Genomic DNA, 23,506 nt, shown 5'->3' on the forward strand with positions numbered 1-23,506 from the left:
TACAGAACAGTAACCCCTACCTGAAGCTCATTTCACACCCTTCAGCAACACAGTGGAAATGTTCTTTAAAAATATTTTCACACTGACCACCACCAATGCATTTCTCATTTGGACCATAATGTGCAAGATATTTTTGCCAAAAGTCTTCATTTGGCCATGTACCCTGACTGGACAAAGATTCACTACTAAGATCCATCGCATTTGCTTGCTCCTGAGAGGACATACTGTAGTGTCCTGGAGTTGAAGGCAAACCTGCTGTACTTTCAATACCTGTTAAAACATATGATGGTTTTAAAAAAATTGTAGGAAGTCAGCATGAAATGGATTCATAAACAATAATTTCATTAAAAAATTCTTGTATTGCAACAAATACTCTTAAGTGAGTAATGTTCTGCATCTTTTTATGGAATCCAACAGCTTTAAAAATTCGTATGTCATACATGACAACTTAATCACAGGTAAATAAATTAGCCAAAAACAGAGAATAAAAACTGTGTTAGGTGAATCAGACATTCTCTACAATACAACTAAAACAGTGAAAGCATAAGTAATTTTGATTGAAGTTGCTGTAGATGACACTGGCATGTACATAAAAACACTTACATAACAAAATGAACAGAAGGATGTCTCTGCAATCTTTATAAACTTTTATAATTATTTGGGGTGATGTGATTTTTCTCAGTATGTTGTTATGAATTTAAAAAAAAATCTTCCTGTTTTTAGTGTACTATATGAAATTCTTGTGAATTATTTTGGAATTGTTACATAGTGTTATAAACAAAACTAAAAGCAGTGTTCTCTTTCTTTTCGGAACTATGAATACCATACCCATCATAAGGAGCTGAATAGTTTGTCAGTCTTTGATGACACAGGTGTGTGTGTGTGTGTGTGTGTGTGTGTGTGTGTGTGTGTGTGTGTGTGTGTGTGTTCTGCAATTTCTTGTAATTTATGTAACTCATGCCACATGAAAGCATTAAACATTAGATGCACTGAAAATATATATCCAAGAAGCAAGTTAGTAATACGTGTGCTTACCTTGTGATGGTGTGCTACTGTATTTGCTCGGAGGTGTAGCAGCAACAGAGACTGGTGTGATTCTCCCACTATCACTGGAACCAGTATCACCATTACCCTGCACCTGACAAATACCACTGTCAACTGTCACTGAACTTGGTCCCTGCTGTATTACAGAGGTCTGAATTGAGGCCACAGGTGATTCAGAAGGTTGTGTCAGCTGAAACAATGTATGTAATGGAAACAGGTGAAAATAATTCTTCATAATGTAGCAGGTGCTAGGTAAACAATACTTAGAAAACACAAAATAATTTTGGTCAAATGTAACACCACTAATCTCCAACATTGCTACATTGAACTTGAATTACAGTTACTGATATAATATTCAAAGTCTCCTTGATCCACACCACAATCAAAAATTTTATCAAATTAAAATATTACCTGGTCACTGAAGGCATGAATGAAAGATGGACTAAGATGTTGTGCCTGCTGACCCTCACTAAATGTTTTTATCATGCTTTGGGCCAACTTAAATTTGCGGTAAGCCATTTCTGAATCCTGGCGCTCATGTTTACGCTTGTGACTGAACAGCTGTCCACTGGAGTGCAACACATAGTTACATCCTGCACGAATGCAGTGAATATGGTTGCAAACCCTCGAGAAACGACAGCTCTCAAATGGGCAGTTTTCATTCTTCATAAACTTTTTGAAACCATCTCTGCTCAGTTGCTCATCTTTTATATGATATGTTTTGTGTTTCTCTACAATAAAATACAGTTTTTTGTGAAAAAAATATATCATAAAAAAACACAACAATATAGAATTTTTTAATACAATAAGTTACTCATATGTAACTCAGCTGATTTTAATGTGAAAGTAATGATTTGCGTAGGAAGAGACAAAGAGTGGTAATGCTTTTAGATGTAATAAACAGAAGTAAATTCACTGTAACAATTATAAGGGTGGTTTTCTAATAATTACCCATATCAGCTTTATTTTTGAAAGTGTATTTGCAGTTATCACGCCTGCAATGGAAGTGTGTTGTTCTCTGTCCAAAGAAGGTGCAATACACAGCACCACATTCTTCAGTTGCACGGAACCTCTGGAAACCCTCTTGTATAATAGCAGAATCTTTTCTATGATAATTGGCATGCATCTGCACATCAGATGTACTGATATAGACTTTGTCACAGCCCTCCTGGAAGAGAATTAAACACAGATCTATTGTCACATGTTCTTTTTCCTCTCTTCATATAGTAACAAATATTAGATACTTATGTCAGAACAGGAAAGGATTCTTAATTAAAAGGATAAACTGGAGAATTATAAAGGAAGAAACTTCATTTTTCAGTCTTTTAAAAATTTGATAGTTTTTAAGGAATTTAAAATCATATTGATGGCTTCTGTGTCACCAAGAAAAATAGCAAAATTAATTACAAGTATTTTTAAAATGTATTAAATGAATATCTGTTGTGTCTATCTGAGAAATACTCATGATTTTTATAAGACAAAAAAGCATAAAAAAGCTAAATAATTATTTATTAGAAATTTCCACACACATGGGTGAATCATGAAATAATCAAACTGGAGGTTTGTTGAACGCAGAGTGTTCTACAGGAGACAATCTGCTTCCATCTTCCTAACCATTAGTACCAGATCACCAATGCAGTTTATAAGAGATTTATAGGTTAGCAGTGAACGCAAATGATGACATTTTTCACAGATGCAAAATCTAGATGCAAATAAAAGTGACAACAAATTGAAAGACTGAACCATCATTAAGCCATATCAAATGGGATTTAAACATTTTGTAATTGTGACACTAAAACTAGACAAAATGAATGAATTTGTTATATGTATACTCCACTTTAGCTTCATAACGATTAAAAGTTTAGTGGATAGTATTTGCATCTTGTAACATTTATGGTTATTTATTGAAATAGGTCAGCCAATGAGAAAGTATCAACATTAAAAAACAGTCTGTACTACAATGATGTAGTATTAACAAGGTATTACAAATTTAACTAAGAAATGAACAGCATCTCAGTACACCTGTTCATTTGCTAGAAAGAGGCTGGAATGAGATTCATACAACTCTGAAAGAGATTCTCATTGCTAATTCCTTCTTGATGTTCATTGTTATCAAATAATATATTTAACTAAAACAATTATCAGTTTTTTAATCCTTTTAATCTCCTAGCTCCCTTTCCATGGCAATTAATTCAATGTCCCATTATCGCACAACAAAGACACTGAAAACTCTGTAATAAGAATGAAATATATTTTTACACATAACAGATACTGGATTAACAGGTATAAATCCATGAATTCTGGGAAAAAACATTACTATATAGATCCACAGAAATTTCAAAAACTGATGTTCAAATGGCACCTGAAAGTGATGTGATACCTTGATGCAATGGTAGTGAGTTTGCTTGCGATTGTGGCTGCACCCTCTGTATCTGTCTGAGCAATCATCCATTGGAGAGTATCTCATAAATCCATGTTGAAGAGATTCGTCACGTTTCTTGTGCCATTTGAAATGTCTTATCATTTCCTCTTTCTTCACAAACACCCTGGAATTGCAGTCTAGGCAATGGAAATGTTCCCTGTAAAATAGATAACAAATTTGCTACATGACCAAGTGTTGTATGGGTATAATGATATACAGGCACTTTACTCAGTGTTCCATTAATGAAAAGCTATCAAATATCCTACATGAACAGCCAGTAGGGTCGAAGGTAACTCATTCGGAACAGGATGAAATATGGTGTTTAAAAAAAAAGGCAAAGCATCATAGCACCAGAAACTGTTGTGTAAAATGTCTGTTGTGGAATACAGGAAATGATAATGTCAAAATATATGGAAGAGTACAGCCTGAAGTTTGCAACAACGGTAAGTCACAAGAATGATCTCAATAGGTACTGGTTAACTAAGGTTTTACTTTTAACAGATCACGTAAGGTTCAAAATGGTTAGTAAATACATATCATACAACAAAGTAATAATGAGCATTTAAAGAAGAGAAATATCAATATCAGCTCACTAAAGAAAACAAGCCCTAAAAAACTCCTTTTACACATTCATGAAATAAATGCACAAATGCAGCATGAAATTTGTCATCATACTGTCACATTACAGTAAATGTGTTGGAGTTAAACACTGACCTGTAATTGAGATCTTTGCAGTAAGCATTGGCACATTCTAATGCACTTGAGAAGCGCTTAACATATCGGGAATAGTCGATAGGCACGGCAGCCTTTCCATTACTTGTTGCATCTCTACTGGGGCTTAGTGGGGACATCCGATGACCCAGAAGGAGACTTCCACCTGAATCACAAACAAAACTTTTGCATGAATAATTTTATATTCTACAACATTTCAATGCTTGTATACAGTTTTTAATCATACAACAAAGTTCTTAAATTTTCTTTATGTTGACCGTTCAAACTGTTTTCAAAATTTCTGAGTGATTCATATTTACTGCTTATGACATCCAAAATTACTACAAAATACTGACTGGTAGCGTACATATTCTATTTGGCGGAGACCTATCCTTGAATATTGCAAGGGTTACATAATACCAAATAGCTTGAAAATAATTTACTGTTCAGCACAGTCACCATCTGATTATAAAACCTATGGTGTGGTTCACTCACACCACACTGTCATTGTGGTTTCTGCAGTGTTGGGAATGAAACGTGACACAGGTTTTATTTGGTTTCCACAGTGTTACAAGTGAACCACAGCATGAGTTTTATGATCAAATGACAACCATTAACAGCCCAAATTGGTCTTTTTTTGTAATTAGTGTGATTGTACCAAATAATAAGTTATTTTCTAAACACAAAATCACTCTGCATCTCCAATTTGGTTAAAATATCATTACATTCAAAACCAAATAGCTGCTGATGTAGTAAATTTGCATTGTTGTCTAAATATAAATTAGAACCAAAGAAGCTAAACTTTTTACACTAAAATGGCACACAGTTTATTTTGAATATGATTTTTTACGTGATATTTCATGCTTGTAACTGTTGCAATGACACTATCATTTGTAATTTATAAAGATGTTTATATAACTATTGTTTTGTTGATATTTGGGTTGTTGTCAATGGGGAGTGAAGGAGACGATGCTGGAATGAAATATGGAAGGAAACGTAATGTTCAGATACAATGAATCTTCTGGCTAAACCTAGAAACCTGTTTAAAAACTACACCTGTGAAAGTCACAGAAAAGAGTTTGTGTCAGTAATTACGATTCCATGGAATTCAATGTTAACTTCTTTTTTTCAAGAACTGTCAGCAAAACCCAAAATATTTTAAGAGATCCTCATACTATATGGAAGGAATTGTAATAGAATATTTGTAGCAGTACAGCATATTTTTAAGAACATCTGAATATAAGAGTTGATAAACCTCTCTTTTTTTTAAAAAAAAATGAACCAAATTACAGTATTTCCAAACAGGCTCTGTGTAATGTTACTGAGGGAGGTGGCATAGTGATTAGGGTGCTGGACTCCCATCCTGAAGGGTGGCGATTCGAATCCTTGCCCAACTGTCCACATTTATGTTTTGAATGATTTCTGCAAGACAATACACCAGAATGGTTCCTTTGAAAAGGAAGAAGTTGATTATCTTCCCTATCCTTCGCCTCGTCAACTACATGACGTTAAATCTCAATCTTTCTTCCCTCCCCTATAATTATTAAAGTCACAGTTGCAGCCAAAGAAAGGAAAATTTAGGCTTCGTTCTGACGTTCTCTTCAACCAATGAAACGTTGCAAAACGATGCAATCAAATAGAAAAACATCCAATTGATTGGGCATCAGAATTCGGAAATTCTGTAGATCGATGGCTACCAGCGTAGCAGAATAATAGCGGACTGAACGTTCCGGCAACGAATGGAAGCCATTTCACATCAAGCTTGAGAAACTATACATGAACAAAATCAAGAGGTTCCGCAAATAGTCAACCAGTTTGCTGACTCCACCTATGACAAACGTAAAAATTGTTGCAGGAAAGAGATTATATTTCGCGCCTCGGATACGAAAGGCCGACAATTGAACAGCAGGCTGCCGTAACCGATATTTCAGTAACTGGAAGCCCGTCTGCGGTTGAGCAGTCGGCGCGGGATGGATTTCTCACGAGCAGAGGTTATGTTAAATAACGCCAGTCCGAACAGTAAATGCCACGTAAAAAAGCAGGAAAACGTCATCGGTGTTCTCCCCCTTTGGGTTTCTTTTTAGTTCCGGCTTAGGTTTCACCCTTTACGGCGAGGGGGGCCCCGCGACTTTGTTCTCACACGCGGAAGATACAACCCAACCCCTTCGCCAGCGCAGCAAAAATGTAACTCAAAACCCGTCTTTCTCACACACCGTCTCCTCGTTCGCCTGCCGTCCTATTAATACGAGTCCAGCAACTGCCGAAATTCTCATTCTCGTTTCCAGAGCTTGAGATGTGAAGGGTCCGTTAGAAAAACAGGTTACTTACCTGAAGTTCGCCCGTGTGTCTTTCGCACTGATCCAAGGCGTCGAACAGAGGACGTGGAATACCACCGACTTTTTGTATTTTACTGTTGGGATGTATTTTGAAAGAAATTTCGAGAAATTTTTATTCTAAATAGGAAAGAGAGAACTAGATGCTGGCAGCCCTGACTGAACCGAGAAATTGTCTTGAAATCGCCTTTACGTCTCATGTATCGTACACATTTTCGGGAACATCTATTTCCCGAAATAACAGATCGTAATACTTATGTACAACGGAAAACAAATCTATCACTCGCTCTATCTCTCTGTCTCTCTCTCTCTCTCTCTCTCTCTCTCTCTCTCTCTCTCTCTCTCTCTTTCTTTCACACACGATTAGCGCAGCTCGTTGCTGTCCCCGTATCTTGCAAAACCAAAGGCCACTAAAATAATATGTATGCCCTGGCTATACGTAATGCTATGCAGTAAGCTGAAAGGCGTAATGCCACGTCACTTCTTAAATAAAGGGTGACTGGAATCAGAAACTGTTTGTTATTTTCTTTCCTCAGTCGCAGGCGTTTACAAGTTTCAGAAGAATAAAATGTTACTTCGCTACAGACAAATCAACTGAGACGCTTCAAATCCTTTAATAAACGACTGATATGTGTTTGTATTAGCTCTGAAATGATTAACAGTGTGTAGCTTGGTACCGAGATGGGTTGCACTCTATGGTCCTAAATAAGATACATATTTGCGTAAATGAATTGCTTTTAAGAGATAATTTTAATACAGTAAATAATAAATAATTTTTGATAGAAAATGTGCAAAATCAGGTTACCAAGTGAAAACGTTAATTTTATGGATTCTTTAACGGACGCAACAGCATCGGAAAAAAATACGTGGTCGAAATTTTTCCTATTTTTAATGCGTATTTTCATCCCTTTCGACAACAAGGTCATTACGAAGCATCAACCCTTCCCTAAAGAATGAAGTGACAGGATTAGTCCGTCAAATTGATGATCACGTTTATACTTTGCCCATACAGCGTTTTTAAGGAAGAGCCAGCTACACCACGAAATGACAATACTAATGATCCTACGTAAGAAATTTTATATTATGTGTGTTCCTTCGTGGACGGTTGCCACGATAATCTGTTTTAACACGCAGAGAGTATCGAATGACAAAATAAACACTAATGAGATGAGATACTAATTCCAATATTTTTGCACAATTTTAAGGCATAAATCGGCCAGGTGATGTTCTCACGACATATTTTAAACAACGTAAACTACCAAATGAGGCTACATCAGTATCTGTGTCAAAACATGACAGTTTCCTCGAGGGAGATCGTCCTCTTCTGTTTCAGTAAGAGCATGAGTTATTCAGCTGTTTATTCTATTTTTCAATTCTACAACAATTCACTCTGCTGTGCATATGGTTTAAGAAACAAGATGTCCAGGTAGCCATTAGACAAACGATTCATCCCAATACGGTTGTTCCTGCTACTGTTAATTCTGCAAATACAGGTGATTATTCGGAGTCGACGTGTGTATTTGACACATTGAGCCATTGTCGCAAAAGAACAAATTGGCAGACCGATCACCATTTACCGAAATTAAAGAGAGAAACCTGTTAAATAAATATGTCCGCATCCAGCGTAGGTGGGTGTCATGCGAGGGACACGGGTTGCATTCCCAGCACTGCCAAGGCTTTCATCTTGGTGGGAGGACTGTGTGAGGTGCACTCAGCCTCGTGATGCCAACTGAGGAGCTACTTGACCGACTAGTAGTGGCTTCGTGTTCTGTAAAGTCTGCAAAACGGCCAGGAGTGCGGTGTGCCGACCACATGACCCTATACACCGCATCCACATGACAGCGCAAGGTAGAGGATGACACGGCGGTCGGTAGACATCCCTCGGTCTTCGACGAAGAGCTCGTTTTGAAGAAAACTGTCGTGGTGCCAGGGTTCTAATGAGGTTGAATTATTTTTCCGAGAAACAACACGCTCTATCGTATCTGAGAAAAGAACACTGCTACCTACTATGGCTGACAATTTGCCTTCTTGTTTCTACCGTCGTTTAAGCGTCAACATGCCTTACCTATTTATTGCAACCTTTCGCAGCGTTGGTGTGCGTTATGTTCTGCTAACACACCGATTCTGACTTCTCTGTGATTTACCAGAAAAACGAGATCCCTTGTATGCTACCGCAATCGACGTCACACATCAAGTCCCGATAGTTGTCAGAAGCGAATAAGTACTGCCGTAACTGTGTCGCCGGACATCAAATACTAATAAGAAAAAGAGTAGGGCACATTATTGGTACTGCACTGCGTGTGAGTAATCGTCGAGGTAATGAATCTCCAATTTCAACTAAAGCGTGCTTATAAGCAGCAGGAACGGAGACGCCAGTTTAAAAGGTGTGGAGAAAGGATTCAATAACGGAAGATTTCCAGTGCCCTTAGCTAGAAAACGGCCATCGTGTCGCGGCTCGCGACGAAATGAAATTAATTCGAAGAAGCCGGCGTTAATGACAAAGACGGCGCAGCTGTGCGCGGCTAAAATATTCGGTTTTGCTGTGACGGAGGGTGTCGGCCGGCGGAAGGGTTGCATGTGTGAAGGGCTGGCGCGCTCCCCTGCTCCCAGCTCCCGGGGCCCGGCCCTCGCTATCAAAAGCCCGCACCCCCTCCCCCCGAGCCCGTCCCTCCGGGCGCATTTCAAGATCCGTCGTTTAATATATTTTCCTCTAAAACCCCTACATCCGTATTTTCTCACACATAATAGCAATCAAAAAGAATACTGCGGACTCTTTTATATAGCCTCACTAAAAGATTTCATATAGAATAGAAAATAGGAACGCATTTCTAAAGGTCGCGAACGCGGGTCGCGGCTTAGGGTAAGGGAAGAGGCTCAACCAGTTGAATCACATTACAGACACAGGTTTCCCTCCATTCTTAGCTTTTTTTTCACTCGGATTTTTTTCCTTATTCATTTTTTAACCCTTGACGCACAAAGGGTTACGCCGAGGGACTCTCGTAAGGACGAGGATCGGAAATAAAGGATTGCTTCAAAGAAGAAGCCTTTTCCTACACATAAAGCACGAAAACCGTTAGCGGAGAATGTCTGCTTAAAAAAAAAATAAAAAAAAAGAAGAACCGCGTCGACGCGGTCGTCTCAAGACGACTCTCCCACCCTCCCTTCGACGGTTTGCGCTCCGTAACTCGCTGATATTTCTCAAAATTCTGTAACTTGTCCGCTCGCAAAGTGAAAAGCACTTGTGCGTCAGGTCACGCAACAACACAAAGTGAAAACTATATCTCCCATCTCTGTGCGATAATACGAACTTTTCTTTTCTTATACAATATATTGTGAATACTCAACAACAACAAATAAAGTTGCTGGTACCCTTTACAAATGACAACAAATCTGAAGTATATTTACGAAATGCAGATAATCTAAGGCTGTCATACGTAATGCCAGTGAATGATTTTTGTGCTCTTCATTTGTATGCTACTCTGTAGGGACCATTAGTTATTGAGAAACTCCTTTAGCATTTGAAACAACAATCCTATTGTTTCTGATTCTCAAGCTAAATTACATGTAACACAAGGTGTAAAATTTTCGACGTTTTTACTGTAGAGCTCTTACGATTGAAGTTTACGTATCATAATCTGTTTGACTAGGCATCAAACATAGTAATTAAAATAAAACTAAATTAAAATAAAACTTTTGCGTAGCTGAATACGGAAATAATAGGCAGTGAGTAAGGCAAGATCGGGTCTTCAGAAAACAGATTCTAAAGCCTCAAACCGTTAATTTACTATGACCTTACACAATACTCTATGCAGAAGCACGCAAATTGACAACAAATGATTTGAAAACCGTCTCCCAAGTCGTACAGGTCTAAACTACCGCTATGAGAAGATATGAGTTTCTCAGTTTCAAACCGAAAACAGGGAAGAAAAAAAGAAAAACTGCAGAGGTTAGCGAACTTCCTCGCCGCCAGAGCTACGCTTCATGAAACGCCTTTTTGTGGCTGATAGTGTGATTTATGAAAGGTCAGCAGATATTTGTGGAATTAACTTCGGGCTAGTGGCGTGAGACGCGTGGGCTCAAGACGAGCAAAACTGCTGTGCGACACAATTCGGCAGCGTGTTCTACATCTACGTTATGATGATCAGCGGGCGGAACGAGACATTACTAGAGGGCTTTTATCTACAAAATAATCTTGAAAATTTCTCTACCTTGCTAGTCATTTATAACACGGAGAATATTCTGTTCTCAAACGTTTGTACAAAATTGTTGCAGCTACCATAAATCGATATGTAGACACTGTACTTCACTTAAACGACACTTCAGCACATAGTAAGCAAGACAAAAGTTATACATTAGTAGAACGTGATTCCTCGATGGCCGAATCTAAAATTAGCAGCTCAGTATTTTCTGCTTGACGATTTGGAAACTCATTTTCAAAATTAAAACGAAATATTTTGATTCTGGCTACGTTAGATAATTCAGTGACCAAACAGCGCAATGTTGTTTCAGAATTTTTATTGTTATCGTTATGATTTTTTTATGTTTCTTGTGTCTAGCCACATAAACAAATTTTCCATGGCACGCAAAAATATGTTATTAGAAGCAAACTTCTCGTGAAGCAAATGTAACATACCATCCTGGCTAGAGCTGACAGGGTCATGTCTGCGACCTAACCGACACAGGTTTGGCTTTATATATGTGACACTCGAAAACGTGTTTTGGAAGGGACCAAAAAATTACTTTCATTCTCATTTTGTGATCCAGAAAGAAAATTTGGTAGTAAAATATCCTACTTATTATTTTGGAACACTGAGCGAACAATTTCCTTTATTTTCATCGGCAGCTGCAAAGCCAAAATAGTGCTCGTATGAAATTAAGATTTTTAAACAAGCTGTAGCAAAATTTTCAATTTCTGATGTTGATGAAACCTTTCGAGTAAAAATTTGCGATATAGGTAAAATTCTATTTAATGTCTTTTGTGTGTACTTCCGAAACATCCAGCTGGATGATGTCAATGTGTGTCACTTTTTCTACGCCTGTGACGTAAAATGTTGCGAGTGCTATACGTTTGACTGATTTCTGCGTAACACCACCACCAACAGGCGCGAGATGTTAGTGGATCTGTCTCATGGGTAAAATGAATCATTAACGCGACGAAAGCGGTTTGGATAATTTTTTGGAAACAGTATTTTCAGACAAGTAACAAGATACAAACTTGTACTGAAAGCAAGTGTAGTATCTATTTTGCTGATAAGAGTATCAGACATCTACATTACCTCTGTAAATGCAACGATACTCCAGAAAACTGTATTTCGATCTGCGTTCGGAAGACGATTTGTCATACACATTAACAAGGATTCGTGTTTTACTCCGCTGCTATCGCTGGTGGAGCGTTCAATGACTGCTGCGGAGAGATACCAGTTTTTACACGAGGCCTATTATTAAACGATAACCAGAGGTCTTCAGGGTTGCGAAAACTGTTGATCTCACTTATCAGAAATTTGGCATTATCTGGAAAAGGATTTGTTTGCGAAGAGCTGGTTTCACACTGACGATGAGCTGTACACCGTCCCTGGTGTCATTTTATGCAGGATCTTGACAAACAACACCAGATAAAATCCTGCCTCCTTTGAACGTATTTTCACTTTACATTTGTATTTACCGATTGCGGACCTACAGTTCTGTTATGTGCTTATCCCCTAAAAAGCATATTTTAATGTTTAGCAGCATCGATATATCTGACACATAACTGATCAAAGTTCAGTTATACTACGCTAACAAGATTCTTTGATAGAGTGACATTTTGTACGTCGTTCACTCATCCTTTACTTCAATGATAGCCTAACATCTTGCAGACTTGCGTCAAATTAGGCAAGTATAACGGCAGTCTATTTAAACTGGGATGTTAGATGGTATGGCTTCCGCCTTTTTGCAAACATTCTGCTTTTTCTTTTTATCCAAGCATGTTTCAGCACCTCTGTGCCATCATCAGTGGGTTTTTTTTGTTTACTGAAAAACTGTAAAAAGTTAAAAATTTCAGGTTATAATGGATTTAACAAAGTGAGGCCTAAAGAAAGTTTTTGTTCGGTTTTCTTCTTACTGTGATTTCACATTATTTCGTTTTGCAGGACCAACTGTATAGTGTCCTGCACCGATAGCTTGTCTGCAAACCAAATGATGTAAATGTATATTTGGTTTGCAGATGACAAGCTATGAGTACAAGACACTATACAGTTGGTCCTACAAAACCATATAATGTAAAATCACGGTAAGAAGCAAGACAAACGAAAACTTTCTTTAGGCCTCACTTTGTTAAATCAATTATAACCTGAGATATTTTCAATTTTTACAGTTTTTCAATTAAAAAAAACTGATGATGGCACGGAGATGCTGAAACATGTTTCGGTAAAAAGAAACAGTGTTTGCAAAAAGGCGGAACCCATATCCTATAATTTAACTGCAAAGGCGGAAGGAAAGGACGAGAGCTGCAGATCAAAAGATGAATATTTAATTGGGATATGTCACCACGTCAGGTGCCGATGTGGACCGCACATGTTTGCGCGTAGTCTGTGTACTCATTGGTCAGTCAGGCTGGAACAAGTATTCTCAAAGGGTTAGTTTACAACTGATATGCTTCCATCACACAGTCGGTTCCCTGCAAACAACGCACAACGAACGATAATGACACGCACAATGCACATTCCTGGACTTTTACTCGGTGGCTGCAGCACACAAGCTACAATAACTTCATTTTGGAACTCTTCCATTGGCCCGCGTTTGCACACAAAAGCAACAATATGGGAATTGTGGCTCGCGCAAGCTATTATAATCCTTTCGTAACTGACGGTTGTAACTGCCACTGCCTTCAGGAGAAATACGGCCACACACTGACTTTACCAATTATAAATTTCCTAAACCTCTTGCTACTATTGGAAAACAGAGTGGTACAGCGTGCTTCATCATTACAGAAGAAGCGTCGCCACAATTTTGCGGTCTCGTGGCGCTGCTGTTCGGCGTGGAAAGCAAGTTTACGTCTAACAAGCCTAACATTTATATCGTTCGAAAGAAATATAGTGTCTATCCCCCCCCCCCCAATACCCCACCCTCCACCACCCCCCGCAACCAACACTGCCCTCGTACGTGTTAGAGAGGGAAGAGGGCTTCGAAGAACGCAGAATTATTCAGAATGACTTTTTGAATGCTCGACGTATTACAGCGTGCAGTAAGTTAACCGGCAGGTCACTTAGGCTGTGAATGTTCCGTCAGGTTTCCGATTCACTATGAAATTACAAAAAATTAAACTCGGTAGGGTTACTAGCGCTGGGATCCGTTACAACGGTCCCTGTTCATTTCTCAAAGCGCATTAATTGCAACTATGGACGATATGCACGTGTACAGTGGACATAGGGACGGCATTGTTTGCACATTCTTCTCAAGCGGTAGCAGAATTATTTCCTTTGCATTATGTATCTTTTCTCCTAGTCATCAGGCTGGAATTCCTTTCCTTATACGGGGAGCCTCTCATTAATTTCATACCGGGTGAAGACATTGGAATTGATCTAAATGAGGCAGGGTCAACTCCAGCCCTTCCCTTCAAAAGTAACTTTTCACCTTAGGCTATATTATGAGGAGCACATTCCTCTGCGAGGTCAAGATCGATTAAAAGAGAGAATAAGATTGGGGTTTTACTTCGTGTACAGATAAGGTCATTAGAAACGGAGCCAATTTCGTACAAGACTAAGATGGGGAAGTAAATCGGCCATGTCCCTTTCAACGGAACGATAGCGAAATTTGCCTTGACCTATTTAGAGAAACCACAGAAAATATGAATCTAAACGACCAGACTGGGATTCGAACAACGATCGTCCACACAACAAACAAACACACACACACACACACACATACAAATAATTTTGTTGTTAATTAATGGGCCGTCGCGGCCAAATCGTATAACGCCCAATCCAGATATGGTCTCCAAAACTCATATTTTAGCTTGTTGATGAAACAGATCATGAAACCATATTCAACTAAGATATAAACTACCGTACGTATCTTTTTTTAAATTTGAAACCCATTACGCGCCCTGGAGCCGTTCTGTAACGGCACGTGCAGTAAGTTGGGAGAAACGAGAAGTACGCCCCCCCCGGCAGAAGCCCGGAGCCTAAAGTGAGCGATTACAATAAAAGGCGGGCAACGCGCAGGCGCTGCTGGCAACAGGTGGCCCGCTACAGCTGCATGCTCTTACAACTGCTTTAAATAAATCCAAATTCCCTCAACCAGATTAGTTGAAAGCGGGCTCTGATTGTCTGCGAGTGGAGGGGATCGTTTCCTTTATTAAACTAAGTGTCCAGCCACGCTGGCCCGCTGCGCCGCGTGGCAGATGCTTCTCTGCTCTTCCTACACCACATTTACTCCTTTCCTTAATCTGCAATACCTAATCATATTTCCTCCTGCGCCCTCGCTCGGTAATACACTATACTCAGAATCTCGATTTTCTTGTGAATTAAACGACTAACTCTGTGCAAAACACAACTTGCGATATTAGAAAAGCAGAAAACTGCTGTAAATGAGGATGAAAAATTCGTGCCTACACCGTCCACGAATCGAATGAGAAGTATGACAAGAAGAAATACACGGCCAAAGAGAAGGTGATAAGATAACTGGTGAAGATGACGGTGATGATAAAAGTATATAGTATTTTTGAATACAAATATTCTGATGTCGAAGTAACTGAGTTTGAGAGAAATGAAGGCAAGACGTATACTATGAAAGAATTGAGACGTTAGACGTAAATAAAAGCAGCTGGTTAACGATTAACAGAAGAAGTCAATCTAATCTGCTATTTACAATGCGAACAATATGCAAAGAAAAGTCTATGCTTTTGGGGGGTGGGGTGGGAAGAAGGAGGGGGGGGGGGGAGGGGGAAGACGCCTCGTATTTAGGTCGTTCAGAGAAGTAACCAATTATAACTACCCAAATCCAGACAGGTGAAAGTGAGAGTTCTGATAACATGAAGAGACCACCAGGTCTAACGGTAATAAAAGGAGAGCGGAAAACGTAGAAATACAAAGGGACTGCGTGGCGATTTATACTATGCAGAAACCAAATGGAGATTAATTTCAAGGGCTGCAAGACATTGCACAGAAACTTCGAGTACTGCAGTTAAAGTTTGAAAAATGTATTCTATGGCAAGTATAAGGTTTTGGACGAATATGAAAAACAATCAGTTTTAAAATTTATTTTTTAAATAATTTTGGTACAAAAATCGAAACCAGTCACTTAACTTACACATTTTAGTGTTTCGGTCAATCGAGGAAGTCTGATAACCTTCGGCTCTGCGAGTGGGTCAGAACTGCCAATCATTTCGTCATCGAAGAGCTTAAGTCTCCATTATCTCTTCACTACGTTGTGCTGAATATACACGCGATTAGTCTGATAATTTCACTTCCTTCACAAGATAACTGCATCTTGTAACTAGAAACAAATTCTAGCTATATGTTTTTGATTTAAGAGCGACAAATGTCACGTTTAGGTTTACACTATACTTTCGTGGCATTCTTTAGAACCGTATCAATTGCACCAATGTTCTGATGTCAAAGTTAGCCTCCTTTATCCCGAAATATTCCACAGTAATTTTGGTAGGAATAACAGTGCACGGCGTAAATCTCATCACTTATGTTCAAAATAACGCTATGTTACTTTACACAGGGCCCCTATTACTTTTGAGAATTATTTATGTTCTGCACGCTTCTGGAGTATTTATTCAATCCTCATTAACAAGACTTATAAAAATGAAGAGTTAGAAAAAGTATGTAGATTCCCAGCTAGTCCTTCTTCATATAGACGGCTTTACTTCACACGTCTCTATACCTGCACATTGGCGTTCCAGATAAATCTACAATATGACTTCATTTTAGGAGTACTCTTACGCTTTTCATGTTGTACTGGATTTCTGCACTGAATGTGAAATAATTCTAATTGTATTTCTGACAGAAATTATTTATTTTTCTCCTCACCATCTCACAGTTAATATACTTTTCTATGATACCTGACCAGTGATTAAGTGAAACATCAACTGGAAATATTTGTATAAACGAATTCCGTTCATATCGCTCTTTGGAAGAGAAAAAAATTTGATAAGCAGCTGTGACATAAAGCCCTAATTTGACATGTTCGATTCCACGTCGTTTTATGACGAGCCCTTTAGTTTATTTTTCGTATTTTCTGATTACCTATTTGAAACTTCCCAGTTATAGAAGAATCCAATTCGAAACCTGACACCAATGTGTACCACGCACGCACCACTTATTGAACAATACGGTACCCTCATTCCCTCTCCCTCTGCGGCTATAAGAACGGCTCAGATCGTTTCACAATGCTTGCACGGAAGACGCTGCTACTTTTTGCCAGAGATACACGTGAAACCTTGTCGTCATTACAATAGCTATAAACGGAATTCGCCGTCAGGTAAGGCACTCGCGACAATTTTTACATAATAATGACGTAGAAGCGCTGTCAGAAATGACACAGCGCGGCAATGTGAGAACTTTGTTTTGGACGAGGAAATGTAGCATTTTCTACCGGGAGCCAAAGGCCTTCGAGTCTAAAATAAGATCTTTGAAGACAGAGGAAGACAAAAGCAAGACGGAGCAAGTCGACACTTGGAGGAAGGTGTGAAAAGAGGTGGATACGAGGGCGCGCAAATAAGAACAGGCCAGTGAAAGACGGTTTCTTTTCTGAGAACAGTCTGACCTATAACTTTCCAGAAATACAAAGTGTCGCCATAGTAACGTGTTCGTGCGTCGCTCTTATATAACGAAGAGATTAATTAGCGCGAGGTGTTGACAGTACTTTCACACAACAGACGCATTCCCTCATAGCAAACCGCTTAGAGTGTCATCTATGTCAAGCTGTGTGCCATACGACAACAGCATACGAACGCAAAATTTTCAGTGGTGCCACACTGACCTCCGATGATAGTCAAAGACAGTTAAAGATAATACTTTTTTAGTATGAAATCCTGTCAGCTTTTCCCAATATACTAATTCACTTCAGGCGACAAGGGCAGAATTTTTTTCTCTCTCTCTTCGGGACATTCGTGCTATTCATGAATGTTCTAAGGCGTTAGGGTAGCAGAATGTGAAAAATTAGTCTTCGTGTCAGTGCTTTTGACAAATGTCATTCTTATCGTGTGTTAAGTTTAGGCAAATCTTATAAGAACTTATTCTCACCGCATGGCCTAACTCATATTTTAAAACATGCAAAGCAAAAGTATTTCACAGTTTTCGAAGCGTTATATCAGCTTTACCATCGAAGTACATTCTCTGTAATTCTGATGGTTCAAATGGCTCTGAGCACTATGGGACTTATCATCTGAGGTCATCAGTCCCCTAGAACTTAGAACTACTTAAACCTAACTACCCTAAGGACATCACACACACATCCATGCCCGAGGCAGGATTCGAACCTGAGACCGTAGCGGTCGCGCGGTTCCAGACTGAAGCGTCTAGAACCGCTCGGACACGCCGCCGGCTGTAATTCTGACATCGGTGCTACAGCGAAACGTCATGAATTATGACACGTTAATTCCATGAATCGAAAAAAGTAGAAATAAAGGATACAACGAAAGTATAGATTTTGAAAGGGTAATGACATGCGCTAATGGCGGATATATTAATGTATGTCACTAAAGGCATGTACTAATGGTCTACCGCAGAGCAACACCGTTTCGGCTGTAATCTTACAAACTCCACATCGAAATTATATTACTTCTTCTGATTGCCTACAGAAACGAAGTGGGTGATTAGAACTCTTCAAGTATAATGGAAGCTTACGTGAACGGAAGCAATATGCAATACACTTAAAACACGTACAACGTAAACGGCGAGAAATGATTTCACCACAGAAATGTGTGCAGTATTCTTGGACAAAAGCAGTTGATTTTCAGCCCGATAAATGTTTAAATTTGTTAGACTTCGTTTCACGGTAGCTGTTTGGGACAGAATTCCTGTTCCCGAGATAGAGCTACTGTTCAGTCATGTAAGCTCACAAATAAGTCGACTAATGTATTCAACACTGAATTATCTGTGGCGAGCAAGATATGCGGACTACATAAGAAAAGCAGCGATAGGTCAAAAAGATCATATTCTAGTTTTTCAGTGGTTTTCTTTATTCAGTCGAGTGAATGGCGGGTAGTACGTGAATTATATTCATATAGTATACGTGACATGCTTTTCATTTAAATTCGTTTAGCATTTTCACACATCTCGCTAAGTATTTGTTCGGTTTAATTGCCCCAGTTTTAGATTAGTGTAATAACGAAATAAGTAAACGCAGAAAATCTCTCAGCGTCGGTAACATTACTCTGCTCTCTAAAAAGTCGATTGCATTACTTTCAGTGGTTGTCACTACAGCCCATGCTGTTCTCGTGGAGAAATATGCCTGAACTCCGCAAAGCATCATTTCTAAGCAATGTCACAAATATAGTGCTAAGGTTTGATGAATTCAAGTTAATCAAAACTGTTTGAGTGAGGTGCGATTTATCGAAATTGGTCTTATTTACGTTGATTCACGTTGGTTACAATGCACAGGGAGAATTAATTCATTAAGTCCAGGAGTTTCTATAGAGTTCCCGAAGTCAAATATAACTGTTCACATCGGAAATAGAACTCTCCCGGAAACGAAATCCTAATACTGTAGGAATCGGATGACAGGAAGAAACTTTTTCGTTTATAGGTTTTACGGTAGATTTGCTGAAGTAAGTGGAGCTGTTGACAAATTATCGGCAAATGTTTTGACGCAACGTGAGTAGTTGGCATTAAACAATATTCGTGACGAAAATTCGTTGGAATAAAAAGGAGGAACAGGCAAGATTACCCTTATTTTACATGAATTCTATTTTTCCTCAGAACGTTCCCAACAGTCGTAATCTCTCACCAATTATGGTGCTATCCTGCCTACGTTATCATCAACGCCTTCTAACATCTGAATGTCCGTAGGAGGGAAGTCTTTGGCAGCGTTCACTGGAAACAGTCGACGGAAATTATTTTTTACAAGGATTTTATCTTGAATCGTCTTCGACTGTCGCTGAAGGTTAGTACATCTTTGCTGAAAAATTTAAGTTCGCTGCCTGTTGTTCCTTGTCTCAGAATACTGGAATTAACATAAAATCTTTTGATCTGCTCAGAGGCCTGTTTACAAAAAGGTCACATCGTTAATCCCTTTGCGTCAGTAAGATACCAATAGCAGTGTTTTCAGGATCAAATCCTTGCTAAGTCTGATGCTATACAAAACCCGCTAGTGCTCTGTGAGAAGGAGCTCCTTAATGGAGCCAGTCGTGAACTGTTTCTGTGCCTCGAAACCACACGCTAAAATATTAATTAAGCGACGCACAACAGGCGAGGAGTAAGGAACGCGCAAGACGTCCGAATGTGGGTCACCTGCCATATTCCCGTAATTTATTAGCCGCCACCTGGCTGAGTGAAAGCACCGAGTCTTCACCGCCATCACACCGCACTTTTCGGCGAAAAGACTTTGACGTGTTTTGGTAGGAAATGCCTTCTCGCGACTCGTCACTTCACTCGAAAAGAAGTTGTTCGTGTTTTCTCTTGCCGCCGTCCGCGTTGGAGCACTGCAGAGCCAAGTGTAACGAGAGCGTCTGCCAAATCAGGCCACAGTAATACTTCGCCTATGACATTAGGTGCCACTTAAACACAAAAGATCTCCACATTATAATAGTAATAGTACTAGTAATTCAATATTATAAGAAAGTTGGCCCACACTACAGAGTTACGTACGTCCATGTAACTCGTGAATATTATTGGTAGCTATTATTCGTCTCATGTCAGCGCGATGTTCGTGCTTTTAAGATGGCATTCGGCATAAGAAGTGTCGCTACTGTATAAAGTAGTCGAATTTCTGCAAAGCAGCCTGCTCCAAGTTCAGTGACTTATTACTTCAGTTTGTGGTGCTCTACTGCAATTTGCAGCTGTACCGATCTGACAATACACGAGCGTCTGAAAGCAAGCAAGGTTCTTGATCCATTGCGGCAATTGAATCGGACATTAATTACGTTTCTTCGCAAAGTTACTTCGTCTATTGACTCAAATGAACTGTCAGTTGCTTTCTACAAAATGAATACGGTGTAACTACGACTACATTATGTAAACCAAATTACTATTCCCCTACAAGCTTCGAATAATGCAGCTTCGTTGTGTTATGAAAGATATCCACATTTCACCATAAGAAAAGAGTCCATTAGCAGGACAACTATCCAGAAAGAATTTTGAATTAAGTTGTTGTACCCATTTACACCTTACGCTAGCAAGAAAGCTCTGTTTTGCTTTGAGGAGAAACGAGTGGAAGTTCGCTATGTGTAACGAACTGTCTGAAATTTTTTGGGAACAGAGAATTTTGAGCTTTTTGATGTCCAGGTATGTGGACAAAACTTAATGGTTGTTTAAAAAATGACAGGTACAGAAAGCCAGCACAAATTTTGAGAAAAATGCACAAGGCACATTTTACACGATATGTCAAGAATTCGAAATTTCTCCACGGAGAAAATATGTTGGCATAGTATATTCTTTTATCTTTAATTTTCAAATTTTTTATATTCTGTGAATAATCTCTACGCCAGCGCCCTGACTGTTACGTTACGAGTTTATCCAAACTTCACGATCAAGGAAAGCTGTGTGTGATTTCTTGGTCTTAGTTGTATTGGAAAACAAAATAAAAAAATTTCAGAAGTTTTATAATTTAACAAAGGATTTTACACAGTAGAGAAAATAGTGTAAAAAATACTTTCAAGTAGATTTTCTCACTATAATCTTATTCATACCCATTTCAAATATACGCTTTTTTCGTAGAATCAAATAAATACACAGATGATCTTAACAACAATTTCAAAACATGTTTGGGTATTTTTTTTTTAAAGTACTGTGTCTTTGTAAAATGGCGAACTTCCACAGATTACATAGGAATTATTACGTAAACAGGGCAAAACAAGAGCTACATATACCCAAGATAAACGTTTTATGTTTGTGTAACTACTTGAATATCATGAAGGTACTTGCTGGGGCTTGGATTTTAAAATAATCTTGACATGATTTTCATCCTAGTCAAACTTAATGTTGTGATAATGAAGTTCATAATACTAACGACAGGACGAAGTCGCTCAGTTAATCATGTTGAAGCAAAACAATGGCAATCGAATTGCATTTATAGTATATCTCCGTATGGGAATCAGAAGGCAAAGACAGTTGTAAAAAGAATATTATCGTTCTTATTCCCACACCAAAGTAACTAAAGAAACGTTGTTTCTCAAATTCAGTGTTAATGTCTGACTGAAACAGTATGAACTGCTGCTGATTTCTTTCTACAGTACTCGAGCAAAGAGTTGTGTATGAACCGTAAACTACCAAGTGCCATGCCCTATATCAAGCGCATTCCTCTTTTTCTGCAGAATCCATATCAGAATGTATTAGGACAACACCTGTGGTTGGAGAATGATGCATGACGAAACACACGTTTATGTTTTAACTATCATAGTTTTATTCAGATATCAGAGGTAGCTCTTCTCTACCTATCTGCTACCCGAGTGACAGCAGTTAAGGAAACGTATAATTTGTAGGACACGCGAGAAACATTAGCTCCTCTGATTGCACAAAAAGGGGGGCGCGACATTGTGAAGCTAGCTCTGGCTGCAGTTGGCTGCGGAGGTTGCGCCGCACACTATCGGAAATGTCACGATTCTGATTCAGAAATAGCGCGCACGCCGCATCAGGTAGTAATGCACGCAAACTGCATAGCTGGCTGCTAGCACCACTCATTATTTCAGGGTTGCGGAGGGATGTGGAGGGGAAGAAGAGCGGGGGCTACTCTCTCATCTTGCCAAACGGAAATACTTGCAGGAGCAAAAGGCTAACAAAAGATGTTTTAAGTCTGCACGCAGCCACTACGTAATGAGGTTTTTAATTCTGACGCGTTTTTGAGGTTCCTCTATTGTCTTCTGTGATTGCAGGGATGTAATATTAAGCTGGTATTTTCGTTTGATTATATGTCCTGCCTCGCGGCGTTCTCGCGACTACGGAAATTTGAAAGGAAACGCCTGCAGCCTCCATAAGCTCTCTTCTACGAGCCAAAATTTCATTACTGTTGTGACGTCGAGCGACAGATGGTGAATTTAATCGCACACGCGAGAAAATGCGAGCAATTCAATCATTTTTTGACACCAGAGTTGCTCCCCTATACCTCCCAACTGAAGAGAACATAGTAAAACTGACCCTTCGATATGGAATGTGTTCTTTGTCATAAATAAACGGTACCATCATACTCTGAGTAATACTAAATAGTTAATGCTACGCAAAACTACATGCATAAGAAATAATTTTACTATATCACTGACCTCCACATGACAGGAACATAACATTAATATAGCTGTACAACCCAAAAATGGGAGTGGGGGGGGGGAGAACATTTATATTGTGCTTCGACTAAAAATAGTAAAAAGTGACATACCCTTCTCCGCTTTGCCATATTCTTAAATGACTTTTCCGAAACATTCAATGAAAGCATTAGAATTGTCTTACAGGTGATCTGAAATACAGTTTCTCTAAATGTATGCAACAGTGTTACTGGTTCTCCAAATTTATGCGACAACGTTGTCTCTCTACTTACGATTTTGGTAGTGATCAGACGGATCGTTTATAGTGTTCACAGCACGTCATGCATTTTTGAAAGTCTTACCCCAGGAAAACTCGATGAGGAACCGAAGCACAAAATTGTCCTATGTATGTAGCGAAGTCTACATCGCCCAGAAGCTTGTAACATATTTATAATCGAGATGATTCGAGAGTGGAACAAGATCAGCTATATCTCGATCTCCAAAGACCTGCCAATAAATAAAACACTGAGTTCCTTCCCTATAATAGGCTTAAATTTAGGAAACCTATCTGGAACCACATTCCACCCACCCGTCTTGTAAGAACAATGGAGATCA

The 23,506-nt window shown here is 39.0% G+C and overlaps 1 protein-coding gene across 1 annotated transcript in view; it reads right to left on the minus strand.

The window, feature by feature from the left end:
- LOC126184437 (zinc finger protein castor homolog 1) overlaps positions 1-23,506 on the minus strand; it is an 82,169-nt gene that overhangs the window by 43,275 nt on the left and 15,388 nt on the right. The window contains exons 3-8 of the mRNA XM_049926829.1: positions 4,181-4,343; positions 3,425-3,623; positions 1,996-2,212; positions 1,456-1,775; positions 1,036-1,234; positions 21-270 (exon numbers count right to left, since the gene is read on the minus strand). Coding sequence (XP_049782786.1) covers positions 21-270; positions 1,036-1,234; positions 1,456-1,775; positions 1,996-2,212; positions 3,425-3,623; positions 4,181-4,343 — 1,348 coding nt within the window. The remainder of the gene's footprint in view (positions 1-20; positions 271-1,035; positions 1,235-1,455; positions 1,776-1,995; positions 2,213-3,424; positions 3,624-4,180; positions 4,344-23,506) is intronic.

The sequence above is a fragment of the Schistocerca cancellata genome, chromosome 4, assembly GCF_023864275.1.
Source record: "Schistocerca cancellata isolate TAMUIC-IGC-003103 chromosome 4, iqSchCanc2.1, whole genome shotgun sequence".
In the NCBI taxonomy this organism is placed as follows: Eukaryota; Metazoa; Arthropoda; class Insecta; order Orthoptera; family Acrididae; genus Schistocerca; species Schistocerca cancellata.